At 47.4% G+C, this 23,144-nt stretch overlaps 1 protein-coding gene across 1 annotated transcript in view; it reads right to left on the minus strand.

Moving 5' to 3' along the window:
- Positions 1 to 5,812: 5,812 nt before the first annotated feature.
- The window catches only part of C8A (complement C8 alpha chain), a 62,601-nt gene continuing 45,269 nt past the window's right edge, over positions 5,813 to 23,144 (minus strand). The window contains exons 8-11 of the mRNA XM_008699150.1: positions 15,628 to 15,759; positions 14,340 to 14,497; positions 9,621 to 9,843; positions 5,813 to 5,964 (exon numbers count right to left, since the gene is read on the minus strand). Of these exons, the coding sequence (XP_008697372.1) occupies positions 5,813 to 5,964; positions 9,621 to 9,843; positions 14,340 to 14,497; positions 15,628 to 15,759 (665 nt within the window). The remainder of the gene's footprint in view (positions 5,965 to 9,620; positions 9,844 to 14,339; positions 14,498 to 15,627; positions 15,760 to 23,144) is intronic.

Genomic DNA, 23,144 nt, shown 5'->3' on the forward strand with positions numbered 1-23,144 from the left:
CGGAGAGACTGAGCCATTTGCCCAAGACCACACAGCTGGATAGGGGCAGCACCGCTTCAGTCCCAGGGCTGCACCCCAGTTTGCTGTTACAGCAGAAGCAGATCCAGCTTCGTCACACAGCAGATGCCTGCCCACCTGCCCACTTGCATAGAAGAGGCAGAGAGAGGCCCCCAGTCTGGCATCTGTGCAGCGGGGAAGCAGAGCTGTTCCAAAGGGCTTGCAGGCAGATGGATAGAGGTGTAAGGCCCAAGGCCACCACTTCCTAGCTGAGTGGTCTTGATCAAGTCACTGATCCTCTTTGTGCCTTGGTGTCCTCATCAGAATATGGGGCCAATCGTCCTCACGGCACAGTGTGAGGATCGAATGACAAGACACATGCAGAGGGACTGCTGTCACCCCAAGTGCCTGGCACATGGTAGCTGCTCGACTGTCTTTCCATTCTTGGGTGTTAAACGAACCAACCCTGTCTACCATCTGCCTCTTCTCACCCTGCCTCGCATCTGTCTCTTTCGGGGCATGTAGATTGCATTTTACAGAAAGGAAAAGGAGAAGAGATGGGGATTGCATTTGCAGTGGGGAATTCTTGGAGGATTGTCAAAGAGAGGCAAGTGGCTGGTCTGACATTCACCTCTGTGCAGGAGACCGCCCCAGAGCCCGGGCACTGCCATTATCCGTGGCGGCACCCACCAGTTATCTCGCGTCTCCACCTTGCAACCCCAGGTGTTCCTTCATCCATCACTGGCCCTCGTCCGGTATCCACTCCTCCTTCCCCCTGCCGCCTCCTGCCTGACGGGCCTCCTTGTTAATAAGCCGGTTTGTTCGTATCCTGAAAACTATCTGATTCTGGTCCCTTTTATCCCAAACACCATCCATCCATCAACGGCTTGCTCTACATGCTTGGTTAGGAAAATGGGAATGGGGGAGGGAGGCAAATAATAGATAAAACTTCTTAGCTGCTATCTCTAAAGAAATAGAATGGATAAATAGATCCATCGGACATGTATCACGCCACTGGACAGCGAAGTCCATTTGTTAAAAACCGGTTAGGCGGGAGGATTTATCTCACATTTTAAGCTGCTAATATAGGAGGGAAACAGTTTCCTTTATCTCTCCCAGAGGAGGAGAGGGAAAACCCCACGGCCACTAATGCAGAATTTTTAACTGGATTTGATGGGCTTTCCTTCACAAAGGTGGAAAAGGTGGTCTCTCCCTCTTAAGTTTACACAGCCTCTTGGAAGGGTGTGGGCTCTCCGCTGGTGCTCCAGAAATGATGCAGAATCTGGAAGTTCTGTGAAAATATCTTCCGTGGGGTTCTGTCTCACAGATTTCTGACCCTACATGCGAAGGCCATTTCAGAGCCTTTGCTTCTAGCACAGAGGGACCAGAGAGAAAACAGCATCCCGCAAACTTTTACTAGGAAGCTCCTCTGTCCGGGTGCTGTGCTCGGTATTGGGGCTCCAAGCGTGAAGATATGCTTCTGCTGCTCTGCAAAAGTCTTTAGGTGAGGGAGATAGACAAGTAAGCTGCAGGGATAGGCTGGGAAGTGCTGGAATACGGAGTGGCACGTGAGGAACTGTGAGCTAGTGGGAGGGGTCAGGGTTGACACCTAACCTCTGGCCTGAAGATGACTGGCAAAGAGCTAGGAGAAGAGGGAGCTGGCAGGCAGGGCGCTTCTGGGTAGTATGTGCAAAGACCTGGAGGGGACAAAAAGCCTGACCTATTTGAGGAACTAAATTGGAAATCATTCTTTCAACAAATGTTTGTTGACCCCCTATTAAGACCCAATAGTATTCTAGGCACTGGGGATCTAGCCATGAAAAAGTTTGCATATTAATGGGGGGGAGGCATACCAAGAAAAATAGAAGAATAAATGAATCTCTCATCTCAAGTAGTGCTAAGTGCCATACAAGAAAACTAAATGGGAGGAAGGTCCTCGGAGGAGTAATATTTGAGCAGAGACTTGAATGAAACAAAGGCGTGAATCTTGGACGAGCTCATTTAAGGGATGAGCATTTCAGGCAGCGGGGACAGCAGATGCAAAGGTCCTGAGGCATGAGAGAGCTCGGCATGTGTAAGCAAGCACAAATAGCTTCTCCTGGCTAGAGCAACATGATTGAAGGAAGGAGTGAATGGAAGGAAATGAAGTCAGAGAGCCAGAGGCTAGACATAAGGCTTTGTACATCCTGTAAGGGCAACAGATTTCTAGTACAAGTGGCTCATAGAACCTAAGAAAGGAGCTGAAGATGGAGTGGCACATTGGCATCGGATCCTAGAGAACCTTGTGAATCCAGTTTAAAACGCTTGGGCTTTCTAACAATGGCTGTGGGGTGTTGAACCACCAGGACCGTCTGAGGTGAGCCTGGGAAGTGGCATCTAGAGAAATTTCCCCAGGACCAAGCACCAGCTGCCCTCAGCAAAGGCTCAGGGACCAGACCAAAGGTCTGAACTCAGCAGTCCCCAGCCTGAGAAGGACCAGCACCCACACCAAGGAGCTGAGCAGTAAATCGCCACCCGTACGACCCCACCCCCCATGCGGCTTCCTCTGCGTTATCCTGTCCCTTCTCTACCTTTCCTTGCTTGTCTAACTCCCACTCACTTCCTAGACTCCACTCCATCCTCTCCTCCTCTGGGCTGTTCTCCCTGCTCCCCCAGGTGGGCTAGCCGCCTCCCCCCCACCCCGAGCCCTCTGGGCTTCCTGCTGGCACGGGACCTTTTGCCATCCCCGGCCCCCGCATTCTCGCAGGGCCAGAAGCACGTCTGATTCATCTCTATGTCTGGCACCTGGCACAGGAGCTCCCGAGGGGGCCTCGCCCATTTCCCAAGTGAAGGGGTGGCAGCCCCCGTTGCCTTCATAGAAGAGAAGTGTCCTCCCACTAATCCACATCATATCCCCTTCCTGTCATGACCCCCAACAGCGCCGTTCTGCCATCTCTCATTTCTGCAGCGTGGTTTTGAAGCCTCCCCTTTCTCTCCGTCCATTCTCTTTACCCTGAAGGCATATATAGTTCAGAAGAGATTCATTGAGTGAACTCTTTAGATCTTCCTCTATCTCAAGAAAAAAAGCAAAAAGCCTCTCCTTATTGCTTTCCATTCTGTCGTTAATTTACTTTCCGAAAGACACCTTGTCAAGCTGAAGATTATATCTTTAAGCCGTGTTTTTACATCCACTTCTTATAAAGCCTGAGATTATAGGTCTCCTGAAAGGACCTGAGGGAGAATACATTTGACGAGCTTTATGCCCTTTGCTTAGCGAGAGCCAGACGTTCTTGAAGGAGGAAAGGCGCTGATCTGGGGAAGGATTGCTGCTTCTAAAACTGCTCCAGCCACTGTACTGTGATTTCCGAAACTGCTGGGGAGGCCGTGGGGAGGAAGTGTCCTCGCAGGAGCGGGGCAGACGCTGGCCTTGGTTCTCTGGCTCTGGCGACAGGAAGACGACCACATGGCTCAGCCGGTGGTTTGGGCTCACAGGTGATCCAGGCAGTTGTTTAACCCCAAAGTTCTCATCTCTTGCCTGGATGACTAGATTTACCCCAAAAGGAGCTTCCTCGCCTCTCCCCTGCAGCCCACACACCATTCTGTAGGTCCCTGCACTGGTAGACGGCATAGAGCAAAGGTGGGGAGCCTGGGCTTGATGGACTGCCTTCAAACCCTGACCGTGAGGCTGTACCATGCCAAGCCTCAGTGTCCTTAGCCGTGACGTGGGACTCATAAAGCAAACCTGAAGAGGTCCTTGATGAGGCTGAATGAGATAACACAGATAAACCCTACTGTGGCTACCTTTGTTCTGTTACACACCTATTCCCGTGAACACGTGATGACTCCCCGTGCTCAAGGGTTCTCAGCCTGGGCTGCTTTCTTCTTTCTTGTTTTATTGAAGTATAGTTGATAACAGCTTTAAAACTAATGATGTCTGGCTTGTACCTCCAGACATTTGGATTTCATGGGTCTGGGGTGCAGCCTCTGGACATCAAGGTTTTTAAACAATCCCCCCCCACCCCGATTCTACTGTGTAACTGAGTTTGAGAACTACCACTTTCATGAAGACCAAGCTTGAATGTCCTGTGTAAATTGCATACTCAGCCTCCATCAGTTACTGGCATGTAACTACCGCTCCCTATTAAACAACGAATGGAAATTAATTACTAATGTGAATTAACCTTAAAAGGAAAACGCAAATGAAGGACCGGATGGGAAGCAGTAAAGGAGTCTTCTTCTTTCAGATGGATGATCTAATGAGCTCAGAAATGAAACTTCCAAACTATGTTTTAATTAATAATAGTAACAATAGTAATAAGGGTGATGCTAATAATTCCATGTGCAGCAGGCACTGTGCTGTTTTATATGACATATTTACTTTCACCTTCTTCTCCACTCTCCATTCCCAACACATGCACCTGCACGCCCCCCCCCCCCAAGGTTCTTTCTCACCTTCAAATTTTGTTACATGCTGAATTTCTGTCTTAAAGGCCTCCTCCCTCTTTACCTAGTTTATAATCCTTCAAGGTCTGGGTCAAGCCCCATTCCATATATAAAATACACACATGGGAAGGTAAATTTCTGTCCCACCTGGCCTCCTTTGGCACTTGCTTTGGCATTAACTCAGCAATTAATTCCCGGTGTTCCTAAAACCCCTTCTAATTGTTTCATGTATACATGTCTTATGATTACTGTAAAAAGATTGAGGATTCTGGAAAGATAGGGAACACCAGTATATATCAATTCAACAGATTTTTTTTGTCCCTACTGGAAATGTGGATTCCACCACCAAGGAGCTACCAACCTATGGGAGAAACTTAGAGGTAAACAGAAAAGTCAGTGCAATACAACACATTCTCTATTTGAGGCATGACTGGAGTGCTGGGGAGATACTGAGGCAGGCTGGTGTGATTGGCTCTCCCACAGGTGTCAGGGAAGGTACACTGATCAGCACTGGTTGGCCTCTCGGATCCACGCTCCAATCTCTGGAGCTGACCAATATGGACCACATTTTTGAGCTGACTCTTGAGTTCAGTCCCTCACTTTATCCAAGGATGCTTATTAGGTCCCTCCCGATTCAAGGCACGGCGCCAGCCTCCTCAGATACGGTGCTGAAGCAAGCAAAGCTAATCTCTCACGATTACCGTCTCAGGGCAGACAGGTCATAAATAGTCACAGGACATATAGCAGTCAATCTAGAATTATTAATTGTGAAAAATGCAATGAAGGAAAAGGATAGTGTGCCGTGAGATGATAACTGGGGGAAATGTGTTATTTGTCGTAAGAACCAAGAGAGATTAAGTGAGGAAATAAAGGAAAATATTGTTGAATCCAGTTGAAGGAAAATTGAAGGAACCCAAGTCAGTCTTCATTTTTTTTTCTCATTATTTCAGTGTGTCTGCTTATTTTACCAACTAGTCATGGTTCTATGAATGAACAAATATTATACTCAAAGAACTGAAATAATTCTCATCACACTTTGTTTTATTGGCCATTGACTGTTTCAATAGCATCTGTTTGCCTCATACCTCTAACATCCTATAAATCCCTCTAAAGCATGGATTGAGATTTCTCTCTTGGGTTTTGGCTTTTTTGGATGATCTGAAGTGCTGTGAGCAGGACCGAGCCCCTAGTTAACGCCCAGCACCCAGCTGTTGAATGACTCGAGAATAGGACAGTTAGATGGTTGTAGATGGCACAGGCTCGTCCTGGGCCCAGGAGCTGGCAGGACAGAGAAAAAGTCCATGTCAATTTGCATTTTCCCTCATCTGAAAGAAGTCTTTATCCAGCGGTCGGTGCAGGGGGTGACGTCCGCAGCATCGGTGCCCAGAGGCTCTCAGCAAGCCCGCGTCTGCACTTTCCACCCTGGACACGAGGCGCCTCCATTCTGGGGTGCGGGGTTATTGCACTCTCTCCTCCTCTCCTGGGTGCCTGCTCTGCAAGCAGACCAGGAGCTCCAGCAGCTCCAGCGACCGTCCGCCTTGGCTCCTGCACAGATAATTTCCCAGGGGAGGAGGAGGTTAGCATATAAGAAGCAGCTCGGACTATCAGCAGGGAGGCCTGTTCCGTTGCCCTGGAGTGGTCCGCGATCTCTCCTTGGGGAGATGCCTGGTGTAGCCAACCAAGACCTCTGTGCTCTCCGGCTTACACTTAATTTGAAACTCTGGATGGAGTGAGAAGAGGCCACTGAGAGCCCATCTCATGAAATTGGAATGCGCAGTTCCATGGAAGATAGATAGCAGAGTATGGCGGGAAGGCACGCTCCTCCGGAAGAATGACACAGAGCCACCGGAGGCTGTGAAGAGCCCAGAGCACAGCCCGGCCAGGGAGTCACAGAAAAGGGCCAGCCTGACAGCCCTGTGGACAGGCTTGCTGGGCTTTTGTGAGGGTTTGCAAATCAGACCCCCTCCAACTCTGATAGTGGGACCATAGTGGGTGACAGAGTCTCTGCACAGAGCGTGAGAACGTAGGCACTGATCATGGGTTGCCTCTGGAAATCCAGTTCCTGCAGCCCCCTGGGCTGGGGCTGCTGCCTCCTACTGGCTCTGTGCCTTGGGGCAGACCCTCTCTCAGCCTGAGTTTTCACCTCTGTAAATGAAACAGCTGGACTAATCTGGTGGGGTTTTTCCATCATTTTTTTCATTACTGTTTTTTCCCCCTTAAATGAAATCTTACATGAGCCCCAATATGGCAGCCAGATGAAAGTCAGGCTGTGTTATTTGAAGCTGGGGTGTCTATCAGGTTTGCCCTGATCCCCTGGGGCAGATCCTAAGACTGCAAGTTTCTTTAGATCCCAGTGTGAATATCACTGGATTAGGTTATCTTCAGGTCCCTTCCAGCTCTGTAATTATACTCCCTGGTGGGACAGCCACAGCGGGCTTCTCTGTCTCTATTTTTCTCACTTCCATGACTTGGTCCCCATAGGCAAAGGTTTGCAGGAAAAATCCGCAGGGACCGATGTCAGTGGGTCTCCATGGTAGCTGACTGCCCAGTCTTAGATTTCCTTACCAAATTAATCTTTGTCAGGCTGAACTTCAGTCTGATGTCCCCAAGGCTACCTGATATCCACACGGTGCTTGTAACAAGGTTAATGGAATACCTGTGTGCTCCCTGCAATTGACTGAATGTAATCTTGCAGGAAAAATGGGCTGTGCCCTGCCACCCCCCCCGGATCATTGGCATCATGTCCCTCTTCCCCAGGGCCCATTGTGTGTACATAGGATTCAGCATGTCTGAGACTGAACCCAGCATTGGACCATTGAAGAGGCATAACTAGGTAACCCACACTCCCTATTCCTCTCTAGCTCTGTGGTCTTGTCCAGGGATCCAAGGGAACCAAGCAAGTCACTGGTACTGCGGGCCCATACCATAAGTGTAATTACTAAGGCAGGGCTCTTTAAGTCAGGTTAGACTGATAACCATGGTCTGGGATATACCTTCCCTTCCCACTCTCCCAAATAATAGTCAGTGCAATCATCTCAGACCCTCTGCCCTCATTTCTGAAATTCCCTGACTCTTAGGATGTACGTCAGTAGAATGTAAGTTAAGAGCTTGGGTCCTAGCATGGGTGCAACCCCCTGGGTCCAAATCCTGGCTCCGACCCTCCCCAGCTGGATGACTTTGAGCAAGGTATGTCACCTTTGTCCTCCCCCAATTCCTCAGCTGTGGATTGGGGCTAATAACAGTATTTACAACATTCTTGGGGGAAGAGATGAGCTCGTGCACAGGGAGTGTTGAGATAGTGCCTGGCACAGAATAAGGGTGAGTTATTCTTTCTGTTCACTGACCTATGGCCCCTCTGGAAAAGCTTCCTGGCCAATGGGGTGAATGAGGGCTGAAACCAAGTCCACACTCTGCTTGAAAAGTCAAGAAATCCCAGGGCCTAGCAGCTGGTCTGTATCAGCCCTGAGAAGTTTCTTTGTTTCTCCCCATTTACCCACCAACAGGCAGTGCCTTTATTCAGTTTACCTGAGGACACTGTGCCAATCTTTGCCCTGGTAATGAGTCTACTTGTTTTTTATTCTCTGTATCCTCCTTCATAAGGACCCCGGGATTCACTCACCATCTTGGCTCACCCCTCTCAGAATTCCTCCTACAGGATACAAGGCAGCTTATCGGGATTTAATTTGCACTCCCTTCAGCTAGCAAAGGAGGGATTTAGACAAGGCAGCAAACCAAGATAGACCCTTTACCGGTAGAGCAATCTCTTCCTCTTACGTATTATGATGGAGCCTGCCATGTGTGTTGGCCAGTGTCACATCAGCACAACCTGTGAGGAAGGTACTGATACCATCGCCATTTTTCAGGGGTTATTCAGATGAAACATTGGCAACATGGGTATTCAGAGGTCTGTCTGCCACCAGAGCTCTGCCGTCTTGCTTCCCGTCAAGAACTACTCCCCCAGTGAGGGAATTATAACCCAGCATCAGCTCATTTTCAAACCAGGCTCCATCTACCATGGGCATCCCCAGTTCATTTGACTGACCTAAGAGTAGTACTTTAGAAAGACCTATCCAGATTTCCTTTTTTTTCCCCTTTACGTTATCTTCATTGCACTTGCCGGCTGAGACCGATTTATACATTGGTTTGGCAGCCCATGTGTTTTTGCCATCATCCCATGTACAATATAAGCAGCTTTTTATGTGCAAAAAACTGAAAGCTTAGGGATTTGGGCTAAATTCTTGGGCCAGAGATTCTTGAAGCTCAGAGGAAACTTAAATGAGAGAGATGAGCCCCAGAAAAAAGAAATGGTTCGCCAGTGTCTCACAGGAAGTTAGTGAAGTACGGGGGCTCACATCCAGGTCCTCAGACTTGCTCATCTTTGCGGGATACAGATTTCTAATCCTTGTGTGGGAGCCTTCTTCCTTGGGAGCAGTCAGTTCATGCTGTACCACAATACACTGAAACCTGACTTGCTCCAGCCCTTTTGAGTTTTGGTCATAACTCCTTGCAATGTAATGCCAACCATCTATTTAACTCTTGTCATGAGTTGAATTGTGGGCCCCCCAAAATGTATTCAAGTCCAAACACCTATCACCTGTAAATGTGACCTTACTTGGAAATAGAGTCTTTGCAGTTTATATCATATTAAAATGCAGTCATTATGGATTAGGGTGGGTCCTAATCCAACGACTAGCTTTCTTAAGAGAAAACAGAGATGAACACCATGTGAAGACAGGCAGAGATTGGAATGACACACCTACAAGCCAAGGAAAGCCAGGGATCACCAACAACCACCAGAAAGGAGAGAGGCATAGAACAGGTCTACCTTCGGAGCCTCTGGAAGAAACCAACCTGGCCAATATACCTGAATTTCGGACTTCTAACTTCCAGAAGCATCAGACAGTAAATTTCTGTTGCTTTAAGCCACCCAACTTGTAATTTGTTACAGTAACACTAGGAAAATAATATATCCCTCCAGAAATGAATTCTGTCCATACACACCTTGGCAAACAACAGATCTCATCTGAGAGAGGGTCTTGATGGCAGGGAGAAAGCAGAAGAACATTAAAGCAGGGAGGGAGAGTCAGCCATAAGGCACAAGGTCACAGAAAGAAGAGGCTGGGAACCCTGAAGGTCCTTTCCGTGCTGGCCCTTCTGAGCTGGGCCGGGCTGGCAACTGAGTAAGGATGCATGGGCCTTACCCTCTTGCTCCATTTGCTCACAGGCAAAGCCCTTGCGACCCAGGGGGCACTGGCATCTGCAGCTGGTGCCCTCAAGGATGGGCTCCCCATTGTTGAAGCAGGGCCCGCAGCGGCAGGCGTTGAATTCCATCAGGTACTGGTCCAAGGCCTGGTGCAGGTTCTGGCGCTTGGTCTCCAGGGGCCCCAGGGTCGTATGCCTCAGCACCTCATGGATGGGCTGCATCTGCAGGTACAGAAAGAACAGAGAGCCCCTGCCTGGGCCTCCAGCTTCCCAGAGCCCAAGAACTGGCCATCAAGCCGCTGGAAGGCCTGCTACGTGCCAGGCACAGAACTAGACACTCAACTCTACCCCATGTATCGGATCCTCACCGCCACTCAACCCCAGAGACTCCAAGTGTTTGAGTGACTTGCTCAGAGTCACATAATTAAGTGCAAGAGCCACTCTGGACATGGGCCTGCTTAGCTCTGAAAGCTGTGGTCCCCCTATCCCAGAGAAGAGAGCTCAGCAGCAATCTATGCCAGCTCATCTGCTCCCCACCCCCATCGGGCACTTTAGGAGGCAGGAAGAGGATAAAGTATGTGTATTTATGTGGGTTTTTTTTTTTTGATCGCTAACCTTCAATGCAGGAATTATTAAAGTCCTTGATAGGTAGTTGTGCCGGCAGTGCTGAACACCCCAATTGGTATCAGCGTGGAGAGGTGCAGGGAAAGGGGTCATTTGCATTTGAGACCACTGCCCATTCCAGGAATGACTATATCCCAGGGTTCCCCAACCCCAGCATGACTGCATTTCCAGCTGGATAATTGTTTGTTGGCGGGGGAGGGCAGTCCCGCACATTGTCGGATGCTTCGAAGTATCTCTGGCCTCTACCCACGAGGTGCTGGTAATAACTTCTGGTTGTGAAAACCAAAACCGTCTCCTGACGTTGCCACATGTCCCCGGGGGGGCGAAATCGATCAGTGGTTGGGAAACAGCAGATGTGGTAGAGAGCACTGTATCTGGAACCAGAAAATCTGGCTTCCGATCTCAGCCCTTCTGGTTCCAGCTGTGTGATCTGTCAGGTTGCACAGGGAGCCTGACTTCTTCATCTCCAAAATGAGAACAGTCCTCTTACCTTTCTGTGAGGATGAAGGCTGATAGATGGGAAAGGCCTATCACAGAGTAGAAGTTCAAAAAATGCTGCTCCTGTCCTAGTTCTGTGGTCTTTCCTGTCTGTCTCTAAATCTCAGCCTCGTTTTCTATAAAATGGGAATAATAGCCTACTTCCTAGAATTCTTATGAGGATCTAAAGAAGTAATGAATGAGAGATACCATTGCAGACGGGAATAACAATATAAAGTAAAGCACCATTTTTATTAGCTAAATGTGATGACGGGGGAAAAGCCAAAATTCTTCCAATTGCATGTGTATATGGTTGTCTTCAGCGTGCTTTTTAAGGCTCTATATTTTAATGCACAGTCATACAATGAAAGCTCCTTTACAGATCTCTCATTTTATAGGACAGTAACACGAGGCCCTGAGATGAGAGTGATTTGCCAAGGTCACAGGGCAATTCAGAGATAGGACCGAGCCACACTCGGGCAATCTCACTGCGCCAGAGTCAGAAGTCAATAGAGGGCGCTCACAATAGCCTTGAGGGGGTTCCTGGAAATGTGTACAGAAAGGCCCGTGACAGACAGACCTTGGCCTGTGGTCACAGGTTGCAGCGGAGGTCACCAGCCTGGTCATTTCAGGACTGGCTGGGCTGCCAGCCAAGGGCAGACGACCACTTACTGGAAGTTCAGAAAATCTGGCCCCATTGTTAGGAAGTCAGTACAGGATGGGCTGCCCTGTGACCCTGGCGAAAGATGACTCTTAATTCCAGGGGAGGTCGGGACTATTGGGCAACTTCCCCGTGACTTTCCAGTGGGGCTCAGCACCCAGTCCCTTGCCTCTCATTCCTGAATCCCAGAACCCACAGGAAGTGGGTAGGGAGCATTCCTTGGGAAGGGCAGGTAGGGACTTAAAGGAGGGAGGAGGGGTGGAGAAAAAGAATCTTAGAGCTTGAAAGGATATTGGCCATGGTTTTGTTCCCATTCTACAGATAAGAAAACAGGTTCAGAGAAGGCAAGTGGTATGATATTAGCAACATGATACAACCTAACACATAATAATATACAACATAGCACAGCATCATAATATAACATGATTCCTATATTCACTCAGTCTCCGTACCCGCCATAAATCAGCACTGCTCAGCTATGGGGACATGCAAGTGAGTAAGACATGGTCTCCGCTCTGAGCATCAGGTTCCAAATAACCCCCTGGCTGGACTCCTTGTCCATTGTCTGTCTGTCTGTCTCTCTCCCCAGTGCTTCAAATCATCCTTCATATATCTGTAAGCATCCTTTTTTAAAAACACAGCGCTAGCTGTGTCGCCTTCTTGCTCTGCCACCTGGCAGCACCTTAATGCACCAGATCCAAACTTCCCGGGGGGCAGCCTGTATTGTGAAGAGATCACGGGTATTAGAGTTTGCCACAGCTCAAGCTGGGCTCTGCCATTCACCAGCTATGGTATCTGGCCAGCTTCCTTAGCTTCCATCAACCTGTTTCTTCAGCTGACATTCACTAAGTACCCACTGCTCTCTCCCTAGCCTTGTGAAATAACATTTTATTATCCCCATGTTATAGACCAGGAAACTAGGGCTCAGAAAATAAACTTGCCCAAGGTTATACACCGAAAAGGTGGCGAGCCATGATCCAAATTATATCTTTCTCACCCCAAACCTAGGCTCTCTTTCCCCAAAGACAGTATTTGGCCTCCTCCAAATCATTAATACCAGACTTCCCCTTGGAAGCTTTGCTCACGGCAAACACGAAGTGTGCCTCTTGCCCATGAAAGTTTATATATTGCTCCTGATATCAAGTTTACACTTTTGCCCAAATGACTAATAGCTTGATGATAGCAATTTTCAGACCCTATGTGAATTACAGGTGCGTGAAAATGGTCCCTTACTTATTGGAGAAGAAATGAGATCAGGGTTAATCCATCTGACCTCTTTCTTCATAGAGAGCAGGGTATTGTAGTAGACTTTTAGGTTCAATTGTTGGTATATATTTTAAGAAGAGGAATGTATCCATACCTGGGATTTTAAATATGTAGAAAACGGACAAGAGTCAAGAGAAAATGGGCAAGAAAACAATAGCTTATTTAAAAGCCCAAAATCCGGGGCGCCTGGGTGGCAAAGCGGTTGAGCGTCTGCCTTCGGCTCAGGGCGTGATCCCGGCGTTGTGGGATCGAGCCCCACATCAGGCTCCTCCACTATGAGCCTGCTTCTTCTTCTCCCACTCCCCCTGCTTGTGTTCCCTCTCTCGCTGGCTGTTCCTATCTCTGTCAAATAAATAAATAAAATCTTTAAAAAAATAAAAAAATAAAAAATAAAAGCCCAAAATCCAACTCTTTCCTTAATGGACTACCCTTGCCTATGAATAGAAACAGTTTGACGACTGGTAGAACAATCCATTTCCTTTGCACTTTGAATACACTCTTACTGCCTTTGTGAGGCTAGAGATTTAGGGCAGGGTTTCTCAGCTTCAGCACTATTGATGTTTGAGGTCAGACATTTCTTTGTTGTGGGGGCTGTCCTGTGCATCGGGAGATGTTTAGCAGCACCAATGGTCTCTACTCCATAGATGCCAGGAGCACCTTCCTAGCTGTGACAACCAAATACATCTCCAGAAGCTGCCAGATTTCCCCTGAGGAGCAAGGTACCTGTTCCCACTTCCCCCATGGTTGAGAACCATGGCTTTCAGGAAGGTGCTAGGGTAGAAGGAAGTGAGAACTGGTTATGAAGACTGAGGGTCTGAAATCCAGGCAGCCACATAGGAGCTCTGGGACTGTAGATGGCTCACTGGTGACCTGGAGCCTCAGGTCCCTAATCTCTTCCATGGTAAGACTCACATCTGGACCAGAGGTTCACTGTGATGAGGGGATGGGATCCCTTAGAGCAAAGGCAGCAAATACAGCTTGGGACCACAGCTCATTCTTGCATGGCCTTTGAGCTGAGAATGGTATTACATTTGTAAAAGGTGGTTTAAAAAAAAAAAAGGAGGGGCGCCTGGGTGGTGCAGTCGTTAAGCATCTGCCTTCGGCTCAGGGCGTGATCCCGGCGTTCTGGGATCGAGCCCCACATTAGGCTCCTCCGCTGGGAGCCTGCTTCTTCCTCTCCCACTCCCCCTGCTTGTGTTCCTTCTCTCTCTGGCTGTCTCTCAAATAAATAAAATCTTAAAAAAAATAAAATAAAAAATAAATTTTTAAAAAAGGAGAATTTATATGACAGAGATTGTATGTGGCCCACAAAGCCAAAAATATTTACTATCAGCTCCTTTACAGAAAAAGTTTTCCAACCCCTACTTAAACAAATGTGATTTTAAAGTCTTTTCTATACTAATGCAAGTTCCTATTTTTTAACGTGGCCTAATGCTGAAGAAATTCTGGGACTACTCGTGTCAAACTAGGCTCTGCCCAGATAGTAAGCTTCTGCTCCCTGTGGTCCTGTGGTCGGGTTTAAAGTCACGCACTCCCTACAGTCAGGCGTGGGGAAGGCCACCAAATCAGTGTGCCGTTACATTTCATCTTGTTCTTTGATGGGCTCATAATAAGAAATATGAAATGATCTGGTCTGCTTCACTTTCATTCCTCATGGACGTGGAGTTTCTTCAAGTGCGAAAAGACTTACCTCAAAATCAATAACAACAGGATTATACTTTAATGACCTCCCCCAGGAACGATATGTAATGGTGCTTCTGTTCTGAGTCAAGCCACCGCCCCAGCCAGAACTGCCACCTCGCACCCGAGAAATGATGTCCACCACAGCCATGGCCAGCATGTCGCTTTCTGCCATCAAGAACATAACCGCATTAGTTCGTTTTCCAAAAAGCCAAAGGACTGGTTGGCAAGCCCCACTAATGAGATCTGGAACAGAGTGTATGTGCTCCCCTTAGAGCTGTCTCCCATTCTTCTACCTTGCTCAGTGAACTTGTAGGACAAAGCAGAAGAGAAGGAGCAGAGCCTAGAAATAGACCCATCCTCTGAATTAGAGCAGACGCTGGGAGGACAGCCCAGCCCAGCATAGCAGAGGGAGAGGCTGGGAAAGTGGATGAGGATTCATTCGTGCATGCATTTATTCATCCATCTGCCCAATGCCTGCTACCTGCCAGCGAGGCTCCATTCAGTATCATCGGTGCTGTGACAGATGTCTCTACAGGGCTCAGAAGGATATGGAGAAAGATCTACAGTAGAGGAGGGAGGGTGGTCAGGGTGAGAGGTGAGTTGTCTAGAAAAGTGAGTGAATTTTTGTAGGTAAATGGAGAGAGGAGGGAAGGGCATCACAGAGAAGAAATCATTTCACTTAAGGCCCTAAGGCATTAGTAGCCTAACATAGTGGGGGTAACATGAACCTATTTCATAACTACCTCATCCACTGTACTGTAAGCTGTTTCATTATCCCTGCATCCTCTTTGTCTCCCACTTGAAAACAAATACCCAATACATTTGATGAATGCATGCATGAGTACTCACACTGACTTATTCAGGAAATGCCACAGAATATCTGTGTACAGTCTTTATCTAATAATTGTTCTTTGACCTTGGTAACTATATTCTCTCTCGGAAGACTCATCTCCTCCCTCTGGACTGTAACCTGAGGGGCCTTCATCTCAGCAGTCAACTACCCAGGTTCTGTCTACACATTGCTTTCATCTCAGTTCTTTCTTACATCTTTGTCTAGTGCTCGAAATCTGGGAGGGGGCACGTTCCCAAATCATGTATTTCTAAAGTGATCTCAGCCCATGGTGAATTCAAAATAGAACCACAACTGGTCATTGGTTTGGGGTATTTAGCACCCGTGCAGCACGACCATTGACTGAAATGGAATCAATTGAGGGGGAAAATTGTGTTCATGCCCTGAGTGTGCATCCAAGGAAAAGTCTAGCTTCTCTTTGGGAGACCCATTACTCAATACTTACTAGTATCTCCACCTCCAGACTTTTTGCAACGTTCCCCTGATAACTTTCCTCCAATTGTCATGCTCTCTGAATATTCATATTCAATGCCTACAAAACCTCCAAAGCATGACTTGATATCTCTGCTGGTAATACCTGCAACAGGGAGAGAGACACACACAAAATGCTGAGATGCTTCAAGACCGTGACTATGGAACAACTGACTCACAGCAGTGGTAGCTAGCTTCGGCTTTGAAGTCTAAGAGATCTGGGTTGAGATCCCAGTCCTTTGACCCAATTTCAGTGTTCTCTTCTGTGTGGTTCAAACCCAAATAACTCTGAAAATGAGAAGGAAGGTGTACTGCGCATACTAGTTGCTCCAAAGTGCTAGCTCCCTTTCCTTTGCACATTCCGGTGAGGGATTCTGCCTCACCCATCTCCGCATACCCCTGTGCCTCGCACAGTACGTGGCTCGTGATTGGCACCACTTTCCACTCCGCCATTTTGCACACACTACCCCTTCCTCTCTCCCCTTTCACCATTGTTCCAAAGCTGCCTCAAGCTCTAGTTCAAGTGCCATGTCCTCCACAAAGCAGACTTGGATCAGAACACCTGCTCTTCCTTCAGAGCTACCAGTGTGCTTGGTTCAGCAAGAATGATCGTGTTTGTGCAGTTCTTTTCACCCAGGTCCTCTTTGTGGCCCGGAGAGGCCAGAGTGCTGTTGGAAGATGGATAGATCTCCATGGGGAGTCTGCCTGCCTTCTGGCCCCATGATAACTTAGTCCCACAGTAGCTGTCCCTATGTTTGTCTACATCTGGGGACCCATGGAGGAACCTGAATCTTGTAGATGAGAAGCGTAATTTCCAAAGCAGTAAAGTCATTTTGTCCCAGTCGCTCACTCTGTAAGCGAACAGAGCTGGTTTCCAGCCCTTCATTCGGCTGGCAAGGTAAGACTAGAAAAGTCGACTAGAGCGAGGTACTGACCATTGCTGCAGAGTCCAGCTTTATCCGTGGCTCAGGTTTTCCGAAGGTTGTGAACTAGAGTTTGTACTTTTGAAATATCATTACCTTTTTTAAAACTTAAATTCAATTAGCCAACACATAGTACCTCATTAGTTTCAGAGGCAGTGTTCAACAATTCATCAGTTGCCTACAATACCCAGTGCTCATCACATCTCGTGCCCTCCTTAATGCCCATCACCTAGTTACCTCATCCCCCACTCACCTCCCTTCAGCAACTCAGTTTGTTTCCCATAGTTAAGAGTCTCTCATGGTTTGTCTGTCTGTCTCTCTCTCTCTCTCTGATTTCTTCCCATCCAGGTTCCCCTCCCTTCCCTTATGGTCTTCTGTGCTGTTTCTTATGTTCCACAAATGAGTGAAACCATATGATCATTGTCTTTCTCTGATTGACTTATTCCACTCAGCATAATACCCTCCAGTTCCATCCATGTCAGTGTAAACAGTAAGTATGCATCATTTCTGATGGCTGAGTAATATTCCATTGTATATATAGACCACATCTTTATCCATTCATCTGTCAAAGGGCATCTCGGCTCCTTCTACAGTTTAGCTATTCTGGACAGTGCTGCTGTGAACACTGGGGTGCGTATGGCCCTTCTCTTCACTACATCTGTATCCTTGGGGTAAATACCCAGTAGTGCAATTGCTGGATCATAGGGTAGCTCTATTTTTAACTTTTAGAGGAACCTAAATCCAGAGTGGCTGCACCAGCTTGCATTTCCACCAACAGTGTAAGACGGTTTCCCTTTCTCTGCATCCTCGCCAACATTCGTTGTTACCTCTCTTGTTCATTTTAGCCATTCTGATTGGTGGGAGGTACTTTGAACTTTACAATAATTATTACCAGTCCTTGTATTATTATGGCCACCACAAAGGAAAAATAATTTCAGTCCGTTATTTGATTGAGCTAAGGATTAGATTTAATATTTTCAAGGGAGTATCGAGCAACCAAGTTTACTTGCCTGCGTCCCCATCAAACTACAGACTCTGTGGGGTCAAAAACTTGTGCCTTATTCACTACTCTCTTGTCAGCGTGGCAGCTCAGTGGCTGCTGTGGAGGAGGCGCTCCGACACCATTGTCAGAATAAGCGGTTGATGAATGAAACAAGTGAGCAAATAACTATACACCAGGAGTCCTGTGGTACGGGCTTGTGACAGAAACAAATCTCAGAAGTCAGGGATCCTGAATTCAAATTCCAGTCACTTGGATAAATGGACCAAGAGGTTATGGTGTGTGTGAGTATATGCATGTGTGTAGGTGTGCGTGACTATTATATATATATACACGTATATGATTATTCAGCCTTAAAAAAGAGGGATCCTGCCATTTGCAACAGTGTGGATGAACCTGGAGGACATCCTGCTACATGAAGTAAGCCAGACAGAAAAAGAAAAAAATGGCATGATCTCACTTATATGTAGCCTCCGAAAAAGCCAAGTAAATCTCTGGAAGCAAAGAGTAGAAAGGTGGTTGCCAGGGGTGCAGAGGTGGGGGAAGTGGGCAGATGCTGGGCAAACGGTACAAAGTTGCAGTTCTGTAGGCTGAACAAGCAGGGACCTGTAACGTGCCGCCCGACGACTACAGTCCCTCCTGTCGCGTGGAGAACTGAACATTCGTAAAGAGAGTAGCTTCCAGGGGCTCTCATCCCATACACGCAGGAAAAGGAACTATCTGAGAAGCTATGTTAATTTGCTTCACTGTAGTAATCATTTCCCTTTGTATACATACATCAAGTCATCATGCTTACGCCTTAACTGTGTACCCATGTTACGGTTTTTTAAAAAGTGAAACTAACAAATCCCGGTCACAGGCACCCTGTATGAGCAGAGAAAAGGCCTGTGGTCACACTGGGCTGCAGTTCCCTGATTGCGGAGAGAAGGGCTGGATTTGTCTGTCTCCAGGCCCCCCAGAGCCTCAACATCCCCACCCTCGTGGCTGTGTGCGTGGGTTTCTGAATCACTCCCGAGCTGGGAGCGCCTGGGAGGCGCAACGCTGTGAGGCTGTGAGCACCAGGGCTTCTCCTGCCACTTCTGTTCGAGTACTTTGAATTGTTAATGCATTACTAATTGAGGAAGATTTAGCATATTTAATTGTTTTGATTAAAAAATGCTTCACCGGTGATAAACAAAAGTGGGGAGAAGGCATTCACAGGCAGAAGCCAGAGTGATTACAAGGGGAATGGTGGTGGAGGGCTGCCGGCTTACGGTGACAGGGCAGGCTGATTACAGGGATGCGGGGTGGCCGGAGGGCGCCTGCAGAGCCCTTAGGCTCTTGCGGGGTCTGCCACAGCCTGTCATGCGCAGCAGGGGGAGGAGAATTCTAGTTCGATTTGAGCAGCACCGCTCGGACTGCAAAGATTTGCCTTCCAAGGACACCAGAGTAGGGTACCAGCCAGCAAGGGAAGGTCTGTGACTTCAGAGTCCTACGATGTGAGAGCTGAAAGCACCCTTGGACACCCAGCCCGCACTTCTCATTCGTAGTTGAGATGCCCTCGGTTCATACAGGTGGAATTGTCTTGCCTCAGGTCATACAGCTAAGAAATGGTGAAGCTGAGATTCAAACTCAAGTCTGTCTCCCTTAGAAGCCTGTGGTATTTTCATTAATTCCAGTTATCACATCGGACTAAAGAATTCTGCTCTCAGAGAGAAATTTAGTGATTTTGTGTGTAGCATCCCCATCACACTGTGAATTAAATAGGAATATGATGCAAATCTGAGTAAGTAAGGTCTTGTCCTGAGAAGCTAGCAGGTTTGGGACAATATGCTAAACAAAAACTAAGGTGTATCCGGAGAGTTGCGTGTTTCAATATACGAGGGTTAGAAGAGGAGTCTCTCATCAGAAGCTGTAGGGGAGGCCAAATCAGAGCTGTGTGCTGAGCACCCCTGGGAAACCAAGACCAGTAAGCTGGGGCAGGGAAGGGGGTGCAGAGGAGGTCAAACGTAGTGGCAAAATCCAACACTTGAAACTGGTATTGGAAGCCAAGACACAGAACCAGACACATCTTGCTTCCATCAAGTAAAGAGCAGGGGAGGGAGAGGGGAGAGAGAGCAGAGAAAGGTCTGGAGCAACTGTGTGGCACTTGCCCAGGTGGGTGTGTTGTATGGGTGGTAGCTGACCTTTGAACAACACGGGGGTTCGGGGTGCTGACCCTCCACACAGTTCAAATCCAAGTATAGCTTTTGACTCCCCCAAAACTTAACTACTGTTGACGGGAGTCCTTACGGTTAACATAAACAGTTGATAGACACATATTTTATATATTATATGTTTTATATACTATATTCTGACAATAAAGTAAGCTAGAGAAAAGAAACTTATGAAATCATAAGAGAAAAATGTATTTATAGAAAAAAATCCACATATAAGTGGACCCACACATTTCAAATCCATGTTGTTCATAGGTCACCTGTATTTATAGAACCAAAGAATGATCTGCCATGGCCCCACCCCATCCCATCAAGGCTGGACTCCTTAGATGTCAGCTTTGGAATATCACTGGTATTTGTTTGGAGGTCTTGAGCTCAGTGAACTCTGAAGTTGATGTTTCCCAAACCTGGTTACACAGTGAGATCATCTGTAGTGCTTATTAAAAAGACACGTTCCTGGGGCACCTGGGTAACGCAGTCGTTAAGCATCTGCCTTCGGCTCAGGGCGTGATCCCAGCGTTCTGGGATCGAGCCCCACACAGTCTCCTCTGCTAGGAGCCTGCTTCTTCCTCTCCCACTCCCCCTGCTTGTGTTCCCTCTCTCACTGGCTGTCTCTCTCTGTCAAATAAATAAATAAAATCTTTAAAAAAAAATACACGTTCCTGTGTCCCACCTCTATCAGTTCTAATTCTGTATTTCTGAGTCACCAGCCATCTGCATTTAAACAGATAACCCAGATGATTCCTCGTCAGTGCCTCTGGGACCAGATATTGAGTAGTGTGGTACTACAGAGAACTCCGGAGGCCTGTCACAGAGCACTGGCCTCTGCCCTCTCTCAGTCAATGCTTTTGTCAATGCCTTGGATATGGACTTAGCAGCCAGGCTCATCATATCCACCCAAAAGAAGTAACTAGGAAAAGCCAAGGATCATTCAGATAAAGAATCAGGATTCAAAAAGCCCTCAGAAGGTTTGGAAGGATAGACACACCAAGCATGGCAAAATGAGGCTCATTTGGGAAAGCTGTAACCTCCTTCCCTGGGGAGAAAATACCATGCACGAGCACAATAGGAAATGGGCACAGCTTAGAAAGCAAGAGAAAAGGCTGTGGAGTTTTGGATAACTTCCAGCTCAGGAAGACAATGAAGCCAGGTGAAAAACCAGGGGAAAATTATAATCAATAAAGTAAAGGAGATAATCTCACTCTCTCTGTGTAGCTTAGAGAAACCCAGAATCTGGGGTCCACATTTTTAAAAGGAAATAAGAAAAAAGGACTTTCACTCATCATTGTTTAGCCTTAAAAAAAGAAGGAAATCCTTCATATGCAACAACATAGGTGAATGTGCAGGACATTACGCTAGATGAAATAATCACGGAAGGACAAACCAGCATGGTTCCAGTTATACGAAGTATTAAAGATAATCCAACTATCAGAGCGTAGAATGGTGATTTGCGGGAGGTGGGAGGGGGAAATGAGTAGTTGCTAATCAATGGGCATAATGTCTCAAATGTCAGTCCTAGAGATCTGTTGTCCAACATTGTCTCTATAGTTAAAAAGACTGTATCGTACACTTACAAATTTGTGAAAAGAGTAGATTTCATGTCAAGTATTCTTTAAAAAAAAAAAAAGATTATTTGAGAGAGAGAGCACGTGCAAGCAGGGGGAGAGGGGGAGAGAGAATCTCGAGCAGATGCCCCACAGGGTGCAGAGCCCTAAGCAGGGCTTGATCCTAGGACTCTGAGTTCACAACCTGAGTTGAAACCAGGACTTGGATGCTTAACCAAATTTGCCACCCAGGCTCCCCTAACGTTAAGTGTTCTTACCACGATAAAACTAGAGTGAGAAAAGCAAGTAGGGAATGATTGGAGAAGAGTAGCATGGGGGTGAAGAAATTCAAAACATATCCTTTGGGAATGTTTGAAGGGATGGGGGATGTTCACCTGAGAAAAAGAGAAAAGATCTCTCTCTAAGAGAGCTCAGTGGAACTAGACTCAGCTCTCCAGAGGGTTGTCTTGAGGAAGAGGAATGAGGCTTACTTGTGTGGTTGCAAGGGCAAGAACTAGGACCCAAAGGGCAGAAGCTATAGGAAGACAGATTTAAGCTCAACATAAGATAAATCATCCTGATGGTCACAGGCCAAGGAGATCTGAGTTGTTTCATAAGGGCAGTGAGCTCCCCATACTGGGAGGGTACCAAGCAGAGGCTGACTATTTGCCTATAAGAAGCGCAGTAGAAGGGTTTGAAGAGTTGACCCGTGGTCTTTTAAGGTTTCTTCTAAAGCCACGATTCTGAAACTTTAAGAGCACACCAGAACACCTGAAGAACATTTGAAACAAGTGTGATAAGTGCTTAATAATGTCTGAATGTGCACCAAACATTTGGGAAATAAGGACTAAAGACCATTTGCTCTCCGTGAGTTCACAGGCAAGTGTGAAGAAATGGAAGGGAATGAAACTGCCCTGTGCGAGGAGAGCTGTGAAAGAGGCCAGCAGAGTCAGGGGAGTCTTCCTGGGAAGTCAGATAAAGGATATGAGAGGCAAGTCTGAAAAGATGAGTAGGGATTAGCCAGACAAAGCAGATGCTGGGAGCAGAGGGAGACCATGTGGAGGCCTTGTGTCCCTGGCAGCAAGATTCTGCTCAGAAAGGCCAACCTGACCTAAACTCAAAAGTAGAAAAGAGGGAGATGCCAAGCAGTGGAAGGAGTACTGGGAGCCTCCGGGTTCCTTCCCACTCTAGCCTAAACCCGAGAAGAGCTGTTGGGTTGCCCACCTGGTAGGCCAGGAGCACAGAGAACATGTCTCTGGCCACCATGTCTGGTGCTCCTTTCCCACCTGGTCTTGGCGAGGTGTTGGAGAGGCCGGATCAATGTGACTTGGAGGCAGAACCAAGCAGTTTGACTTCCGAGGCGCCAGAACGCAGCAAGTCTGTCACTCCTCAGATGAAAAGCACCAGGTGGAAAACAGCAGGTGTAATACATTATTTATCTCTTTGCAACAAACAAATGCCATTCGGGTTGCTGTGATCTGTCTGCTGTGTTGCTTTGCTACGTTGGTTGCCCCCAAAGACAGCTTCAGAAGGAAAGGAAAGACTCATATAGTCTATTTCGTGCCATAACACTGGAAAAGATGATTGTTTAGCTGGGCAGTGTAGACTAACTTTACCTGCCCCCTCTGTGCTGTTGTTTATCCATTGAAACTGATGCTTCTTCTCCACCGCCTAAGAATAATAGTATAAGTACCTCTATGCCTTTCATATGCTGTTTCCTCTCCCACTCAATTCTAGAAAGTCTTTCTTCTCTCCCAAGGGCCCAAGTCTGTGTCTCCATGGAATCCTTGTGTGTCCCCCAGGGTATCCCTGTGCTTCTTCTCTCCAGC

This window comes from Ursus maritimus, unplaced genomic scaffold (assembly GCF_017311325.1).
Source record: "Ursus maritimus isolate PB19 unplaced genomic scaffold, ASM1731132v1 scaffold_12, whole genome shotgun sequence".
Classification (NCBI taxonomy): Eukaryota; Metazoa; Chordata; class Mammalia; order Carnivora; family Ursidae; genus Ursus; species Ursus maritimus.